Source organism: Nipponia nippon, unplaced genomic scaffold (assembly GCF_047370975.1).
Source record: "Nipponia nippon isolate SJK-2023a ecotype South Korea unplaced genomic scaffold, ASM4737097v1 scaffold_5, whole genome shotgun sequence".
Taxonomy (NCBI): Eukaryota; Metazoa; Chordata; class Aves; order Pelecaniformes; family Threskiornithidae; genus Nipponia; species Nipponia nippon.
This window is the reverse complement of record NW_028262369.1, coordinates 18,925,882-18,945,269: the sequence shown is the minus strand read 5'-3', so window position 1 is coordinate 18,945,269 and position 19,388 is coordinate 18,925,882. Positions and strand designations below refer to the sequence as shown.

The 19,388-nt window shown below is 42.2% G+C and overlaps 2 protein-coding genes across 7 annotated transcripts in view; one reads left to right on the top strand and one right to left on the bottom strand.

Annotated features, from left to right (window-relative positions):
* Positions 1–1,178: 1,178 nt before the first annotated feature.
* On the bottom strand, positions 1,179–18,397 carry IL4R (interleukin 4 receptor). Of its 3 annotated transcripts, XM_087734605.1 has the most exons (11): positions 18,183–18,397; positions 16,944–17,191; positions 12,992–13,105; positions 9,015–9,153; positions 7,982–8,136; positions 6,737–6,891; positions 5,981–6,137; positions 5,080–5,179; positions 4,376–4,445; positions 4,157–4,233; positions 1,179–4,052 (listed from the first exon to the last, which is right to left on the bottom strand). In XM_087734605.1, exons 3-11 carry the CDS (start codon positions 13,062–13,064, stop codon positions 1,760–1,762), a joined length of 3,219 nt encoding a protein of 1,072 aa, XP_087590731.1. In that variant the 5' UTR covers positions 13,065–13,105; positions 16,944–17,191; positions 18,183–18,397; the 3' UTR covers positions 1,179–1,759. The 3 variants fall into 3 exon arrangements, with proteins under 3 accessions (XP_087590731.1, XP_087590730.1, XP_087590732.1); XM_087734604.1 differs by lacking the exon at positions 16,944–17,191; XM_087734606.1 differs by lacking the exons at positions 16,944–17,191; positions 18,183–18,397 and adding an exon at positions 13,661–13,681.
* NSMCE1 (NSE1 component of SMC5/6 complex) overlaps positions 17,224–19,388 on the top strand; it is a 17,207-nt gene continuing 15,042 nt past the window's right edge. For 2 of the 4 annotated variants that reach the window (XM_087734617.1, XM_087734616.1), the window contains exon 1: positions 18,445–18,653. The gene's annotated coding sequence lies outside the window, so the exon portion shown is untranslated. Of the gene's footprint in view, positions 18,179–18,444; positions 18,654–19,388 lie in introns of those variants that run through there. The other 2 variants (XM_087734615.1, XM_087734614.1) reach the window with 2 other exon arrangements.

The following is a 19,388-nucleotide window of genomic DNA, read 5'->3' as shown; positions in this document are numbered from 1 at the left end:
AAGCCTTCCAGGAGGATTTCACAATGAGCACAAGGGAGAGTGCAAGAACAGAAGGGGAAAAAAGCACCATTGGTCTCTCTGCACCTCCCTTAACAGCCCTGTGCTACTACAGTAAACAGTGAGTAACCCATTCCGGGTAGCTGCCATAACTAGCTGTGGGTTCTTGCTTAAACTTGACTTTGCTTGGATTTAGGGAAGTGAGTCGGCTTACTCATGAGGCCATGGCCTCTATGCATCTTCCTGTTCCACCATTTCAGCGCAGGTTTGGCCGATGGGTCCTGGAAAGCCTCTTCATCTGTCTGCCTCACAGCCCTCCCACTTCACAGGATTTGGGCTGACGTTAACCACAGCAGTGACTGCGCTCATGCAAAGAAAGAGTATTTCTGATAGAATTAAACCTCACCTGAGTGAAAATAAAATTTAACCTGATATTTTCAGTAAAACCAAATAACATGTTCATCAGCACCTTAGCTACAAGCAGTAAGATCTTTCACTAACCACTACCTTAGTGAAAGTGAGCTACCAACCAGTGCCTATATAAATAGTAACTATCACATCTAAATACAGACACTTCAGTGCGAGTCTCCTTCCAGGGCTTACATACCCTTTTTTACCGCTGCAAAATTGATGCATAGATATCTCTACTACTTGGCCAACCTGAACTTTGAAGAGAGATTTGCAGTAGAAAAATCTTACTTACAAAACACGTTAAACCAGTTTCTGTGCTTAGCATTACAGTTTCCTTCCTTAAGAATGGCAATGCAAATAGGGTTTTCTAAATGATGAGAAGACACATATATATTTTAATAAACATAAAATTACTTAACGGTTCTTAACTATTTTGTGCCACTGCCAGCATGCTAAGGTGGAATTTACCATACCAAAATATACGATAATGCCCTAGAAAAGCTTAGAGTCGTGAGTAAAACTTCTGGAACAATTATCCAACAAGAAGTATATGCTGCCTTAAAGCTGCAGGCGTAATTCCCATTCTGATTGGAGAAGAACTAGAAGCCAAAAAAATGCTGCACCAATTTACGGAGTCTGACCATGAACTGTATAAACTTTCTCGGAAAACACTGCTTAGAAATGTCTGATTCCATTTACAGCTGTAGAAGTATGAAATAACTCTGCTTGCTTCTATAGAATAAGAAACTAATCATCATTAATAGCATTGCTTAAGCCCAAATGACAGTAATCTTTATTTCAGGTCTTGATTGAGAAAGTATAGAAACATACACCCCATGCTGGGGCTAGGCACACAGGATCTCCCTCCTCCCCTCGCCCCCCAATAAATAAATTATGGAAGCTGCGTGATGCTGTCAGTGGAAATCAGTCACTTCCCCTTTGACCTGCACCTACATCCCACTTCCAGGTGTGTCAGCACCTTCCACATCACCTTTGTGTGCTTCCCAAGCAACATACAGAGCCAGGGCAATAAGCACAGGAGCTGTACTAAGAACTCCTACTTTATGCAGCTGCTGCTCACTTTTAGAGAACAATCACAGCTGGAGAAACTTCGCCCCCCTGATAGAGTTGTAGCTGCAACTGTTAGCTGCTAACCCCTACTGTTCCCCAGGGGCCTGCATCGCATATTGGTTGCCAGCCCTGCAGCAGGCATGAATGTTACAATCTACTGAATCTGTGTCTGAACTGCAGCAGCCCTCACTTCACGCAAGATTGGAAGAACAAGCAACATTTCAATTTGCCATACAGTTTATTTCCAAAGACTGGTTTGGTTCAGTCTTGGCAAGTGTGGCTAGGCTACCTTCATGTAGCAGTTGTCCTCCTGTGCAAGGGCTTGTACAAGTTTAATTTTTTTCTCATTCTTCCTGTTGTTTTCCCTCAATAGTTCTACTGGTCTTTTTTTAACTGCAGGTGCCAGTCTGGAACCCTCACTGTGAATGGTGTGAGAATCAGGACAGGAATTATCCACAAAAAGAGGAGGTGACAACTTGTCTGAGACCAGGAGCTCCAGTGGCTCTGCAGTTTTTCTTTCTAAGTTTAGCCCAATGCTGTCCAGTGACTCTTCTGGTAAGTTAGCTGCTGAGCCGCACCTCTTGCCTGCCACATGCTTTATTACCTCTTTATTTTCCCCTGCATTTCCAAGTTTCCTCAAGTGATTGTTTGTGTGGCAGTGAAAGTCAGTATTTAGTCTGTTACGGCTGCTCTCTTCCATTCCTTTACCAGTATAGTTACAGCTGTTAGGTTTTGTCCCCTTCATAGTTCTTTCTCCGCTGTTAAAATCTTCACAGTTCAGCTCTAACAAATGCAACTGCTGTTCATCTCTGCTGGTATTTTCATCTTTGCTATCACCAGACAGCTCATTAGAGTTGATGATCCAAAGGCTGCCATCATTGGCCTGTGTGATATTCTCACTAGAGGCTAAACCTGGGACGATGCTGCAGTCAAAACCCTGTACAATCCAACATACATGGTCATCTGTCCTCTGCTCAGGTGCACAGATTATGGTATCTGAAGGTGTTTCTCTCAGGTTCTTGTACAAAAGATGAATGAAGGGCTCATATAGTGACCTAGAGACAACCTCATTGTCACTGTCACAGTATGTAGTACCATTACATTTAACTGCATTATCAAAAGGTTGATAACCAGATGGCTGAGGTCCAATGGGGCAAGAAATTATACTGGCTTTCTTTTGAACATTTTGGTATGTTACTTGCTTATATATTTCTTCCTCTGGTAGGAAAGCTGAAGTACTGTCATTGGCATGTGTGGAGAAAGATGGAAAATCAATACATTCTGAACAGGTGTTTTGGAAATCAAGCTCAGTGCAGGGAGATCTGTAGTTGGTATAACACGTCTGATTGCTAGGGGGTCGATAAATTTGATCTCTACAGCTAAGTTCTGCTGTCTCTGAAAAGCATGTCAAAGGTGGTGAGGAGCACACATTTTCAAAACACAGAGTCAGGCTACTGTTACCCACAGACTGAGAGAGAAGGGTATCGAAGCTCTTATACGCAGAGCTGCTTGGTTCCTTGAAGGCAGACACAAGAACATCAAAGCTCTTGTATGCAGAACCACAGGGCTCCACAGATGGAGACATAAGGGTGTCAAAGCTCTTGTAGGCAGAAACACAGGGCTCCACGGATGGAGACATAAGGGTATCAAAGCTCTTGTAGGCAGAAACACAGGGCTCCACGGATGAAGACATAAGGGTGTCACAGCTCTTGTAGGCAGAACCACAGGGCTCCACGGATGGAGAGATAAGGGTGTCAAAGCTCTTATACGCAGAGCTACACAGCCCCGTGGATGGAGACACAAGGGTGTCAAAACTCTTGTGTGCAGCGTTGCTTATTCTGTCTCTTTTCGTCCCAAAGGATGGTTTATTTGGAGATTCCTGGATCAGGACACACGAGTCATGCTGACTTTCAGAACTGCATGGGAAAAGGCTTTGATGAACCACAGGTTCAAGATCTCTTGAATCCAGAGAAGCAGAATTTATGCTGGAGCTCTGATAGCCAGATTCAAAGGATTCTTCTGATTGTTCTGACTTCTTGCTGGCTGTACTACCATTGTAGTCATCTGGAGAGGCTTTGGTGAAAAAGGAGACTGTATGAGAAATATCACACAGCTGCTGACTCTGGGCTGCACTTTCTTTTCGATTTTGCTGTGATGGATTTTCTGACTCAAGTTTCTCAAAGATTTTATTCTCACCAGTGATGACGTCTGAGTCTTTATTTTCTTGCACGTTGTTTTCATCTGCCAGGAGCTCAATAAACATGCTAGCTAGTGCATCATTGTGTTCAGTGTCCTCTCTGAAAGCACTGACACTGCTCTCGCAAGGCTCAAACATGGTGATCTGGTCACTAGTCTCTTCCTCGCTCTCAGCCTCAACGTCTGTTAAACATTCGCAGATTTCTATGGACTCTTCAAGCAGAATTGTCTCAGGGGTTAAAACTGCACTGCTGCCTTTTGGAAACCACTCTCCAGACTTGCTGTGGCAACTGCAAGATTTCTCAATATTTCTGATGTTATCTTTTCCTTTGAAGTTTTGGCTTGACAAACTTTGAGCCAGGCAGTTCTTGCAACTTCTGTTTTTGGAAGTCAAAAGGAAAGGACAGTTAATGTTATGTAATAGGAAACTATTTTATGCTGTAAAACAGATGTTTGGGTTTTTTTCCTTTATCTTACTTACATTTGGTTTTCCATATGACTCTGCTTTAAGTCATGGAAAGGGAACTTAATTTCATCAATGTAGCACATAACTGAAAACTAATAAAGATACAAATGAGATTTAGGACACATGTGAATTGTATTTAGTATCCCCTGCACTAGCCAGACAATAGCACTTGTTACATATTCTACTTCTGGTGATCAGGAAAAGGTATTTTTTGCAAAAAAGTCTTTGAATTACCTTGACATTTTTTACAACCAAATGGCTCTTTGCTGGATTTGGGATTTGATCCCACCATTCTTTCTTCACTCTGCAAGGAAAAAATTAAAATTGTTTGCTTTGACTGTATGTTGGCTTCATCAGTGTACACTTCCCTCTTCTGTTCTTCTCTCCCTCTTAGCCGTATGCACTGCAGCACCAGGAAGTGCTTGCTGTATGCATCTTCAAGTGCCGCTTTTCATTAAACTAGCACAAAAGATGTTTATATGTTTGGTGCGTGACTGCTCTGCACAACCACAGTCACATGTTGTTCTAATCATGTTTGAAATGATGTGTGAAACAGATAGGATCCCACTTTCACATTACCACTAAAAAAATTTAAAAAGAAATACAGGTATTTAACCTTCGTTAAATTAACCTTGCTGGAACTCCAGTGAAGACTGGGGTCCAAAGCTGGCAAACCCCATAACTGCAGCCTGTTTTGGATGCTATAACAGGCCCATTCTAGTAGGATTAATAGAGAATATTCAGTTATCTATTCAGAAAATGACAGGGTGTGATGGATGCATGTTTCTAAAACGTTTGCTCATAGAGAACAAGATAAAGGTGCTGAGGAAAACAAAACATTAGATTCCTGTACTACTAGATGTTCAGCTGATCAATAGCAATATTGATATCTTTGCAAACTGCCACTCTATAAAACCTGTGAAGAGTATGATACATACTTGGTAAAACAGAAGTAGCAAATTACAGATACTGCCATGATCAGTATGCAGGATATGGGAACAGCCATATGCAGAATGTCTTCAACTGTTACTTGGTAATCTGTTAAATAAACATATACATTTACAGGTGTCTGTGCATATAAATACAAGTACTAGCAATACCAAATCCATTGCTCTTCTTTTGCACCTTAAAAAAATGCTCCTTTAGAGGATGTAAAATAAAGCCTCCGGCAGATAAACAACAGAACATACGCAGCTACCAGTGCTGATGGTGTGTGGCATGTCTGAAAGGTCAATGCAGGTACTGCAGGCAGTTACTGTGAGTGTTAGGAGCTGGGAGAGCCAACATGTACTGGGAGGCCATTTGTCAACTCTCAGGGACAAATCCGTCACAGAGTCCCTAAAACGGCACTATCATCTCCACTGTAGTTCAGCTGTGCTTCTTGTCCTCTCTGTTGCTCTTCAGAGATTTTTATAAACCCTCAGCCCTCTGATGGTTAAAGTATTACCTAATTCGCAGCCTAAATATCTCCTGTTCATTTATATCCACTTGCTCTTACGTCAATGTTGCTCTTCAGTTTAAATATCTCTTCCTCTTCCCTGGTGTCTACTTCATGAAATATTTATAGAGAATAAACACATCCCCTTTCAGCTTTTTTTTTTTTTCCACAAGGCTAAACAATCCAACTTCCTTTGGTGGTCTTTTCCTTAGTTTCCCCAGGAGCTGCCTTTTTACCTTTAGTCTCTTTGGAAGCCTTTACAGATGTATCCACGATACATTCAAAAGGACAAAGATGATGATTCCATAACTCTCCTCTGAGAGGACAGCAGCAGAGTCTATACGATATGGTTTATAAAACTATACCATACTTTTTATCAAGCTATTTGTTACAATACTTGCCATAGTGAAATTCAACTTCTTCGCTCCATTCACTCCAGTAGGCTGGGTAGTCTGTATAGTTACACCTTACACTTGCAACGTAATCATAGCCTCTCCTCAAGGAGTTTGCAGTAATTTCAAAGCTTTTTGCCTGGTAGTTAATTGCTTTTACAGAAACCTGAAAAGAAAATGAGAAAGTTCACTTTGATTTCTTTATGAGGTGAACAGTTAGTGACAACAAATAATAAATAACAATAGCGTTATGTGTTTCAGTGACCTTTCACAAATGAGCAAATGAATGACTGTATACCCAATCTGCTGTATGTGATACTACATTTTGTTGTCATGAGCGGGTGGTATTTGCGACATGTCACCATGCATGTTCTTCCCCTACCAGAAGTCGTCCAGCCCTAAAGCGCTGGATTGTTCAGGAGGGCATCTGAAATGCCTCAAGTGCACCACAGAGTCATGAACAGCCCCCAGCTTCCTCAGGCCTAAGGAGCAAATGAAGTTCAGGGAACAGAAGCATTGTATTTTTAATCTCTGCCCTGTCTACTGTGAGGGTAGCAGTCAGAAGAGTTTCAATCCTTTAAAGCCCAGCTGAACCACCTTGGGGCAATGTGATCTGTGGCAAGTGTATGATCAGGAACACTGTGGGACTTGCCCTTGCTGGCCCTTACACCATTAATCATGAAATGGTTTCAAGACTTTTCAGAGGACTTTTTAAACCTGAAAGCTCCAGAGAGACAGAAAATGAAGAGACTGGCTGTCTCTTACCTCTGTTGGGTGCTGCTTCCTCCAGTATTTCACTTCATAGATGACCGGGTGTCCAGAGAGCATGGATGGAGGAGAGTAGCTCTCCTCCCAGCTCAGATTGAAATTACCATTTTCAAGTTTCTTAATGGCAAGATTTTTGGGGGCCCTTGGCTTAACTGTATGTTAAAAAATACAATTAAGGAGAATATAGCAATGGGAAAGCACTGATGGAGAGAAGCAGAGAGACAAACATTCACCAGAGACCAGAATCTCATCGCAGTCAATGCCTTTAGCCCTTTTCACTATGCTGTAGCACAAGGATAGAGAGGCCAAAAACAGAGCAACTGCAAGGTATTCCTTAACAAGCACTGAATCTTCAAGCTGGCTGAACAAACTTCAAGTTCAACCTTTTGGTGCCCTGGATGCAGCTTTCAGCCTGGAAAAATGGGAGCAACCTGCGCCCTCACAATAGCATGCTGTGCCGCGGGGTAGGCACAGAGCTTCTGACAGCTTCGCAGCCAGGCTGTCCTGGCTACCTGTCTCTTCGAAACTGATGCAGGGTCCTGCTTATTCTGCTGATAAGCAGCAGCAACAATCAAGCATTCTGAAAAAAGCCAGCTCACGGATGCAGATGAATGCCTGCCTAAGATACGTGAATGATTTCTCTGAGAGTTTGAGGTGACAAGTGTTAGGAACAAGCACACTGTTCTAAACAAACTAGGTGCCTATAGAGAGAAATAAACTATCTATGCTCTGTCCTATGAAAGAGCAGAGTCATTAGCTTTTTATCACTGGTTGTTATAATCCAAGAGCAATTACTGTAAAAATCTCTGTCCAGGGGGATGATTCAACTAGCCTGAAAAATTAGAGTATGACAGAGACCGGAACGGAAGACATTTCAGTAGGGATAGCCTAGTGTCTTTCTAGGAACTGGAAGTAGCACATTCCTCTTCATCCTTGAATTCTACAGCCACAAGTAAAATGCACTAAAGACACGTCTAAGCCCCCAAACTGCCGGCTGGCAGCTGAGAGGGTACAGCTAGAAGAAGAATCACTCTCCGCTTGCCCCATTACTTATACTCTTTCCTTAAGAATCTAGTCCAGAATCGGGTTTCTATGCCAAATGGATTTTGCATTCAAGCCAGCATGGCACTTTTCACCTCTGATAAGCAAAAACTGTTTCAGTGACGTGAATGAGGAGTTAGCTAGGATTGCAAAGCGTGGAGCCAGATGTCCTTCCTGGTGACAAAGTAAACAGTTTCTTACCAACCAGGGCTGGTGTAACACTGTAATTCCACATGTCCCTCCCGTTGAACTGTAGAGATAGACTATACGTGAGAGCTGATACAAAATAATCCTGACATATTGTGCAAGTGCACCTTAAACTGTCTTTTCCATTCACAGGAACACACACATGATCTCTGAAAAAACAAGCAGAAAATTACATGATATTTAGAGAGTGTGGCATACTATTTCTTGAAAAGGTGAAATCAAGCTTCCCAATGTGTAGAGGTAATCAAATCTGAGACAAATGAGCTCAGTTCCTAGAAACGTTTAGCTCAAACAAATCCAAACCAAAACTGAGCTCTCCCAAACAACCCACCCTTCCCAAACACCCCCTCGACATCTGTATCGCACAAATGAAAACTTGACAGAAAGGCTAAGGATTCATCCCAAGAGGAAAAATTAACACCTTTCATCACAGTTCAACCTCTGAAGGAGCGGACTGACAGCTTGCTAGTGTAGGAACAGGTTTGCCACAGTGTACAAAGCGAGGTTATTTGGATATCTGTGTGGAGAAATCATATGGAGAGGAACAGGAGAGCCCAGATGCATCTTCCTTTGTAGGAGATGATGACTGGCCCTGCTGCAGAACAGGGACAACAGTTTGTGCTTGAACAAGGAGTTAGACTGTACGCACAGATGATCACCTGGGCTCCAGGGGAACGTACCTGTCACACAGGCTACAGACTGGTAAATCAGGTAAGATTTCTCGTGAAGGAGCTAAAATTTCTCATGAAATGAATGTTGGGTAAACTTATGAGAGCCCTACCACTCCTTCAAGTAGGACTTTATCACTTCTCTGTACTAAGAGTGAAGAGAGGTCTCCGGAAGAGTAGACCACTGAACAGAGCATGCTGTTAATTGCAGCAACCCATTTTCCTCCTGGCAAGAATAATAATCTGGACTACATTTTGTCCCAGACACCCATGGTAGAGGGAGGGAATCAAAACTAATAATGGCTATAGGATATATGAAGTTCCAACTACGATAATGTAAAATCTTATTAAACACTTACTGCTCACAATGTTCCTCCCCGTAGCGGAGCAGGAATTCTTTGGAGCAATTCGTTTGTGCAGGCACCTTCCAGTGACAAACCAGCTCTTTGTCATAGTCAGTGAAGCATGCAAATTCCTGTACGTGCCCTGCAGCCATAACTAGGGAGAAGCAGCACACGAGAAGCAAGAAAATCAAAAGAATAAATTGGACTAAGCAGAAACATTAACTTTTCTGTCTAAACGGAGCTACCAACCCCTTATAAATTAAGGGAAAGCATTGTTATTTCTCATGTTCTGGGTAAACGGAAAGAGATGCATGTCACCAAATGTCTCCACCTTCCTGGAGACGTCTGCGGTCTTGGAGAGGAAGATGATCTGCAGTAGTAATATTGAAATAGAAAGGCACAACTCATCCAACAGTCTTCCAAGCATAGAGCTATCAGAATCAGATTTTCTATCTAAAGCACATCAACATTTAATTATAAACCAGCATAATCCATGTGTTAAATACAAATGGTTCAAAAGCCAAAATGCAGATAATTAACAGTCAGACCAAGACTACTGCCTCCAGGCATGTACTTGTGCTTTATCTACAATGGTTCTAAGCTTCCCAAATACATGCTCCCTGCCTCCCCAGAGCAGTTCCCCATTGCCTAGAAGATCTTCCTGTCACAGGCTTTCTTCTAGTATACACCTTTTCTTAATCTCACTCAGCATTTCCTGTTCTGTCTTCTACTTTTCATTGTTATGATAGCGCTTGGAGACCTGGAGAGATTTAGAGTCACGCTGTTCCAGGCAGTGAGAGAGTACAGAAAAGTCCAAAGTCTCTGCACTCCCTGTGTTCACGTTTACAATCTCTTTCACTGGCAGTGTTTAAGAAAAAAATAGAAAACATTGGTCAAAAATATCTTTGTTAGAACTGGAAAGGGAAATGGAATACACAATCCTCAGTATCCCTTCCAGCCTCATTTTCCATTATTTCAATGTACTCCACATCAGTGAAACAAGGAACAGAAGAGGAGGAGCTATGTGACAGTAAGGTCATGCTGTTATTAGGGCTAACAGTGTACCAAATGCAGTACTGGAACGTGATCGTTTCTAAATGAAGCAGTCAGAAATAGCTCATACTTTTATCATCGCAGACAATTTTTTGCCTTCTTTGAGGTTTGACTTCTCTGTTCCTGGTAAATATTAACAATATCTCCCTTTTTTTGCACAAGTTGTACGGACCTAAATCCTTCTTTCCTGCTCTACGCCTCAATTCCCCGTAAAAATTTAGAATAGGTTTGGCTGGTTTTTAGAATCCTATTCACTGATATTTTTCTGATGGTTTCCTAAGGGATTCTGCTAGAAGGTGTCCTGTGGCAATTATACAAGGGCCATATAAAGACACGACTTCATTTCTCTATAGTACGTAAATAATTTTGTTTACATGGCCCAGCACATTACTAACTCTCTACTCTTGTCATTTACATTGCAAATTCAAGATTAGGTTGCCAACAATTCACATACTGTAAGGTCCCTGTCCTTCAGCCACTGCTGCTTCACAGGCTCATTCTTTCCAATGGGTACCTAAGTTTCAGATTATTCCTCCCAAGCAAAAACTTTTGTTGTCAAAAATACCCAATTTCATTTCATCCTTCCTACATTTCTACTTTTCTGTAGTCCGCTTGTGTTATTTATTCTGATGTACCTTCTGCATACTCTGATACAGTACAGTATCTGCAAATGTAATAAACATGACAGTCAGATGCCTTTTAGTAGACATGCCACATTACATACAACGCGATCTACCACCAGACCATCTGGTACTTCAATGAAAACCTGACTCAAAGAAACACTTAATTGTTTAGTACTGTCACTGTGTGGTCTTTCACCCTCATTAAAATCCACACATCACTTTCACTTGCCTTTCTAAAAGGCCTCCCACAAAACTTGACTACCAACCAGTCCTCGATCACTTGAGTGAACTCAGTAACTTTTGTGAGGCTCACTTACGCAAATGAGGATGTAGGGCAACGTCAAGGAACCACTGAAAAAATTCTATAAAAGTCATAATCTAAATTGTCTGATATATTGACTGGTTATAAACCTGTAACTGACTGCAGCTCACAGTTTCATTAGCATTCAGATATTTAGAAAATGTTTTGTTTTGTTTCAGTTACTAAGGCTGGATATTTATCTTGTAGATAAGAACTACTGCTGTCATATCCCATCTGGATTGCAGCATCACATTTAGTTCCCTTTTTTTCTGCATGGCCCCTGATTCTTCAAAAAGACCCCAAGAATCATCAGAAAAGCAGCAAGTTAAAGATTAAAAATCTGCAATACTGTAACAGTCACACTGCTCGTTTATTTTAAAAGAAAGATTATCTATTTATCCCGTTGCTGTTGTTCATATTTGGTTGTATTTTGTTAGTTTCTTTTTTTTTTTCCACTTTAAGATGCACTTTTAAAGGAAGTACTAACATTTTAAAGATGAACACCATTATTTTTCAATGTGTTAATGATCTTACACTTTCAAGAATACTTCAATTAAATGAAGCTCTTCCTGCTGTGTTAAACTATGATGATTAGCAGCTTTACTTTATCTTCCCTTTCAGTGTCCTCATGTCTTTCCAGAACTCTAAATTATCTTCTGTATTCTTTTCCTGTGACCTTCTCCCTTATCCATCTCTGGTACACAGTATTTATTTTTTTTTTTAAACCTCAGATATTTGAGAATTTCCTTTTGAAACCACATACAGTACAGAGTGTGTTTTCAGTTCGTGTAGTTAAAAAAGGGAACTGAAATACTGGATTTCTTTTTTAATCCTCAACTAGAATACCATGCTGAAGAAACTTAAAACACATAGTTAACTGGGGGGGGGGGGGAAATCTGTAAAATTAAACCGTGATAATTTACAGAAAACGTGGGATTGCCTAGATCAGATGACCCAGTCAATGCGTTCTCACAAAGCTTGATCCTTCTCATTAATTCAAATCCAAATTGTACTATTTCGTAGTACCTAAGACAGTAGTTAATAAACCTTCTTTTTTAGAGACAGGCTATTTTTAATTTCCTTTTAACTATTTTCATTTGCTTTAAAAAAAAAAAAAAAAGAAAACCAAATAACTGTAGACTACTGTAGAGCTACTTAAAAACTACAGAAAGCAAAATGCAAGATCTTCCAGAGAACAACAATGCACTGTCAGAAAACATGATTTTATATATTTAACTTGTCTTTATAATAAAATATCACAAAAGATACAAGGAAAAAAAAAATTTCATATTCAGCCCCTGCCAGTTGAACTTCAGAAAATAACCATTAGCTAACAAGAGGCGTTAAGACTTAATGCACCCACACGTCCTGCCAGACCAAAAGAATGGCATAGTAAAGAACACATAGGACATCACATGTCAGTCATCTGCCCCTGTACAGGCACAAGTCAGAGCAGATAACATCTCACAGCAAGTGCCTGCAAAATTTGTTCAAATCCAGCCAACTAAATTTTCTGACTTAGTAACTCTGCACACTTTGGAGAAAACAAATTGACAGATGCCCTTTAGCAGTAGATCTACGGGCTCCATTTCATGAGCATAGCTCCCTCAAGGTCCCACATGACGAGCAGTGGTAGTTATGAAAATAAGCAAATGAGAGACTAGTGCTTTCTGCTCTTACGGGATTTCTACAGAGATGCCCCTGGGTTATTGCTGAGCACCTTGTTTGCAGCAAGGTGTCCAATAGAGATTAGATAATGGGGAAGCAGAGAGATCACTTTCCAAACCTCAGTTTCTTCTTCCTGCAAATTCCTATTTTTTCTTGCCCATAAGGAAAAGGTCAATAAAAAGAAAAAAAAAAATCTAAGAATTTATTCTAGTATATGGATATTTTTGACACTTGAAGTTACATATTTTATATTAGTTAATTAATGGTAATACTGTTGCCTACTAGCCATGGGAAAATGCTGTCCGTAAAAACTTCAGTATAGTAATTTAAAACATTAACAAAGATACCTTCATATGTGGTATATGAAAAGAAAAGGATCCACAGAGTATGCAGTGCAGCACTTGGGAGTCTTGTCATCATTGACACTGGCCAGGTTCAGTAGGACAAGCTATGCTGAAATTCTGCAACAGAAAACATTCTTATAAGCTTACATCAATGTTCCAGTTAAGGTAAGCATGTAGTTCTTTCTACCACTCTGCTAGATGTTAGGATTCAGATCCCCTGGAGTGCCTGATCCCCCTAAAGTTAGCTCACGGAACAATGAGAAGTGTAGAAGAATAAGGATAATACAAATGAGCTAGAAGACTTTTCTGCAAAGTTTTAATTACAGAGAATACGAGACTGACACTGGCATTGGACCTACTCTTTGCAGCTACTAGAAAAGCAAAGCTGCTAGTATGCGAGATATTAAAAGGGTAAGCACTAGACCAAAATCATTGACAATCAACATGTCACCAAAGTCCTAGGATTCCACTCGGGTAACTGACAGAATTGAAGAATGAAGCATCTGATCTATCGACTAAAACATTTTCTCCAAGTCCTATCACCAGTATCCTAGATAGTAAGAACATCATCCTCTTCAAAAAGATTTTGGAAAAGACCTCTGAGACTTGCTTCAACAGAATGCAGATTCATTAAAACAGTAAATAATCAGAAAGAAGTTGTAAAACACATACCCAATCATGATATAACCAGCACAACGTCGGAGAAGGAAAATTATGCAGATTTTACATATCAGAATTCCTTAAGCATAGTGAAGCTGCTTAAGTAAAGGGAAAACAGATGAAATACTTAATTTAAGACTTTCAAAAAACTTATTTCCCCAAGATTCTTTTATGTGATGCATTGAAAATTTTGGTAAATTTGTAGGTGAAGTCATGCTAACTAATATGGAATAATCATGACTTTGCATTCAGTATAAACAGGAATAAAACTTGTTGAGCAGCATATTGTCTGTTAATACACAACCCTTTCGTCCCTTCCTCTCACGCTCTTGGTATCTTCTAATCTCCCGAGTCCGGACGCAGTGTTCTTACTACCTGCGTGCTACAGTTGCTCTGCTTACATCTGCAAAGTTCCCAGGTGGCACGTTATTTTTGATTTCAAAACCTCATGATTCTCTCTCCTTTTTAGACAATCACACAGAGAACTTCTCAGAAGGTCTTTGCAGGCGAGTGGTGTTGGGCTTCCTGCAGAAGTTTTGTTAGATTCTGAAGTAGAAGAGACCACTGAAACGTATTTGTTGATGGTGGTGCAATACCCTCTGCTCCAGCTACAGTACTAGAACAACCTTTGCCGCTTCTAACTGATTTGAGTTTCACCAGCACAAAAGGAATTGGCGAGGGATCAGCAACTCTGCTGCAGTATAAACTTGTTAAGTGATTAGCTTAGGAAAAATTCAATGACCTTTTGGAAGTATGCATATGGGCACTGTATACATGTAAGGATGTGCAGCCTCAAAGGCATGCTACCAAAGCCATATACCGTCAAATAACTCCTCTCTCAAACTGGGAAGATTCTCAAGCACAGCTGCTAAATATTTGTTGTCAAATATCCAAATAGAATAAACATGAGGTAGGCAACAGCTGGATTCTTTCTCAGTTGAGTAAGGGACAGAAAAATCACTTCTATAAAGAAGACCACACCTTTTATTGACAAATATATCTACATAAATCGAACTATTAGGAAATGTAGCAATAGAATCTTGATTTTTTCAATGTATTTAGAAGTACTAGCACTTCACTTATGATCAATCTTTACTTCAGTAGGTCAGATTCAGCTCCAAGGCAATTACCTCATAATCCAAGTTTCTGTGCTTGTCAGAAAAGTCACATTTAATGATACTATATTTCTTCCATTCTCACATGCATGATTGACCACTCTTTAAAACAAGCTTCTAAAGGTTAAACATGGAAAACTTCAAATCTTAGAGGTTAAGGGATAAGAACATTGTTAGAGAAAACAGAAGATTAGAATGGAAATTCTTTTGTGACCTTCTCTGAGGCAGTTACTGATCATCTAGTAATAAAGGACATACTTGCAAGATGAATTTCTCATAAATGCTCAAGAAAACCATTACTCAAAAGCTAAGCTTTTCACATTTTGGGAACAGACAAAATATGACCAAGCATAGTAATAATTTTTTCGAAAAGAACACAAGTGCCTTTGCTGCTGCTCGGAAAAAAAGAGCAAACTGCACCAGCATAAGTAAAAAAAAAAAAAAAAAAAAAATCCTTCTTCTTTTCCTCGTTTTTCCTGGAATTCTCAAGAAAGGAAGCGTTTGCTTTCCAGTCCATTGTTAAGTAATACTGTCGCATGACTGGAGTTCCAAGAAACTCTTAAAACTTTGGCAGAGAATCCCATAACACATAAGCATATATGAATCAGTAGATGGCAGAGCAAAAGTATCTCTCCCATAAAAGATCTGCACATGTTGATGAAAATGGAGTTAACCCATAGCTCTAATGAAACCGCAAACTACTTTTTTTTTTTTTTTAATAGGAGTGGTGGACTATAAATCCAATGCAAAGGGAGAAAATTTTAAAATGGCAATAGCTTTCCTGTCTGATTGCTCTTAAGTTTTTCTTTATATCAGATAATGAAATACCAATCTTAAAAAGAGTACATTAACACATATAGAGAATACTAAAATCACAGCAAACCTAGTAATACCAATATATTTGAAGAAAGTAAGACGTAAAAGACATAAGTGACTTCCCCAAAACTATGCAAGAAACCTCTGTCGGGGCTAGAAGCAGGTCTACATGATTACTGGCACAAGTTACGTGCTTTTATCATTTCTGTCTCTTAAAAAAAAAATTATGTGATTGAGAGGACTGCATTTACTATCAAGAAAAACAATAATAACTTCTGGTCTGGGCTGCTAAATAAATTAGGGTCACATTTAATCTACAGGTATAATTTGCAAAATTGTTATGCTCAGAGTAACTCATGCCCAAAACACAAGCGATTGTAATTTCTACATAAACTGCTTAATTTACCTTTGCTGAAATTGTACAGGTAAAGGACCACCTCCTACTTTAAAATTGGCTTTTTTTAAAATTAAAGTACATCTTGTCTTATTCTTTCTGGTTTAAAATATTGGCTGTAACTGCAGACTAAAATGAGATAAGCAGTATATAGCAAAGCAAAAGTTCATCAAGTGAATTTGTATCAAAATTTGAAAAGAAAAAAAGCGAGAGAGTAATTTCCATCTTTTTGTATTGCTGCTTTTAATTGATTTTTTTTTTTTCTAAGTGCTGATACAAAATGGCAGACCAACAGGAACATAAATTGTAATACCTACTCTTTGACATGCGATATGACTGTCTGACACAACCGCACAAAGTATGTGTATGGTGAAAAGCGTAGGCGTCTCAGACAAAGTGGGTTTTCACAAGAATTTGGAAGCTGAGGAGGGAGTCCTGTACACTACATGAAGGAGCAGGTTTAGACGAAAGGGTAGACTGGAAGATATTTAGAAGTTCCAATAATTAAGCATGTCAACTTTGGTCAATGACGGGCCAAAAGATAAAATTTAATAGTTCCCACTTTGTGTTATCTAAACTGAACAGTAAACCATTCCCATATGCTGCTTCGCCATTCGATTAATACACCGCTGTGTTAACGTTATCTCTTCTTGCTGAGACCACTGCAGTGGAAAGCACTAGGTAAGCAGAAACTCAAATCCATGACCAGGTTCTTCAATTACAGATTCTTTAGTGGGGAGGCTTTGTCCCATTTTTTTAATCTTAAAGAGTATAATACACATATTATTGCTTATCTAACACAGTATTTCCTGCATCATTGTATGACCACTAAGAAGGAACTTAACTTCAGAATGGTGGATTTTAAAGGAGCAAGACATTCTTTTTTTATTCTTTTTAAATGAGTAATTTTACTAAGATTTTAACGTCATCCTTGTTCCACAAGTTCCTTCATGTAGTCTGGGAAACTTACCATTAACGTCATTTTACGCAACAACATACACATGATATCTGCACTTCTGGAGCAGGACAGGGCACATCTGGATAAACCTCTCCTCCTAAGTATGAGAGCCTCTCAAAATGAGCAGATGGGTTCTCTTTAAAAAACTTGAAACTGGTCAATTGTTATTTACGACTTAAGCTGAAGTTTCTGCATTCCAGCATATTTTCATATTGAGACGGCAGAAGTCCGCAAGGGGCATAACAACGGGTCATTCGGGCCTATAAGAAACACGGAACTTTCACATAATTTGACAAAGTGCAAATCATAGTCTGCAAGCAGCAAGATAGCTTCAGGTATCTTCTAATTTAGAACTGACAGACACTATGGAAACTGCTGAATTCGGACATGTTGAAAAACACGCTAAAGATACAAAACGTCTAGACTAAAATGACCAGAACAGCTCACTTCTTACCCTACCTTTCTGAAGCCCTGGCTCTGCGCGTTTAGCCTAAACTGGTCCGAAGCTCTCTTCGCACCCATACGCGCTGGGAGCGCCCGCTGACGAGCCGAACCCGAGGCTCGGGACGAGCCCCGCAGCTCCGAGCAAGGCCCCTGTGGTGGATGCAACACAGCCTTTGCAAGAGAGCGCGGCAAGGGGCCTGGCACCGCCTGCCCCATCAGGCAGGACTTCCAGCGGGAAGGAAATTTCTGGGAATTATACCAGTTCCGGCTTACGCTATTTCCAAAGGAGCGCCTGAGTTCAATAACCTCAAGGAAGGAAAAAATACTTACGCCAACCGCAACGCTTTTGCTGACGCGCGGGCTCCGGCCGCCTCCCCAGCCGCTCCGCCCCGGAGGGGCCCCGCGGAGCCGCACCGGCGCCCCGGGGGGCGCGGACGGACCCGCTCCGGGGCGAGGCCTCCCCGCCGCCCGCGCGTTCCGGCGCCTCCCGCTCCCCGCCCGGGACCCCGACGCGACCAAGGGACATCTCGCAGCAGTAACGGGAACGCCGCCCGACCCGACCCGCCTCACCGCCAGCCGGCCCGGCGGGCCACCGCAAGCCCGGCGCCTTCTCGGGGCAGCGCAGGCTGCACCCCGCCGGCACCACCGCCCACCGGGGGCAGGAGCACGGAAAAGCGTCCATCGGTGAGGAGGACGGCAGGCACCGCGTCCGCCGCGAAGCACAGACCGCGCAAATCCGGCTCCGGCCATAGTTAATGAAAAGAAGGAGACCGAGCGGGGAGGGGAAGGAGCAGCCGCCGGAGGTACCTTGCCTGCTCCGGCTCCCGCGTTTCGGTCCGGTCCGATCCGGACCGGGACGGTCCCGGTCCCGGTCCCGGTCCCGTGGTACCTGCGGGTCCGCCCCGACACGGGCGCCGCGCTCCCCAGATCTGCGTCCTCCGCCCCGCCGGCGGCACGGCGGCCCGGCCCGGCGGAAACGGCGGCCTCGGCAGGGGGCCGCCCCCCTCCCCTCAGCCGCCGCGTCACGGGGCGGGGCGCGGGCCCGCGCCCCGCCCCGTGACGCGGCGGCTGAGGGGAGGGGGGCGGCCCCGCCTGCTGCCGAGCCGATCGATGGCAGGCGGTTGCAGCGATCGCTGAGCTATCGAGCGCGGGCGGGCAGTTTGTCGCCCGTGGCTTTACCGGCGGGCTGCGGCTGGCGGCAGGCCCGAGGCCGAGCGGGCGGTGAAGCGGCGGTGGCCGGGGCAGGCCGGAGCTCGGCCAGAGGCGGTCGGTCGCTCTGTGAGTCTGCCTGGGGTTAAGGGCGCCGATGAGGAAGCTTTTTCGCGTTTTCGCTTCAGGCTGGCGGCGTGCCCGCCTCAGCACCGGGGCCTGGGCGGGCGGAGCGGCGAGGGCAGCAGCGTCCCGGGGTCCGTTCCCCCGGAGCGTGTTCGCTGACTCGGCGCTGCTGGCCAGAGAGCATCCGTGCGCCAGGGCGGGCTGGAGGGGCGAGGCTTTAAGACCTCGGCACACACCAGCATTTCTCAGTTTGGCCCGTTATTTGGTCCTTTGGCTTGGAGGAGCCTGGAATTACCTTTTTTTCTTGCCAACTATTAACAGTTATTTGGTGGTCAAGGAATTTCTTGGCATGCTTTTATTTAGTTCCGATGTTGTTTAGAAGTTTTAGAGCAGGGTTTTCTGTCCGAAAGTAAGTTACACAAGTTATTAGGATGTGTAGTAAGCAGAAGCATCTAACACAAACCTATGCAAGGTCTTCTGTTGATTGTTACATGTACAACGCTACTATTTCTGGGTTGGGGGTATGATGGCAAGATGCCTATCTTGTTTTACTCTGTAGCTAAAATTACTTTATCTTTTGCATCCTTTTCTTAGAACCTTGGAGTTAGTCACCATCTGTATTCTGAGAACAACCTGGGGGGTCTGCTATTTTGCCCTGTTTCAGTGTTAGAGATTTTAATTGAAATCTTATGTATGCTTGGACTGTGTATTTTTAATTTGCGCGAACATATGCATTAA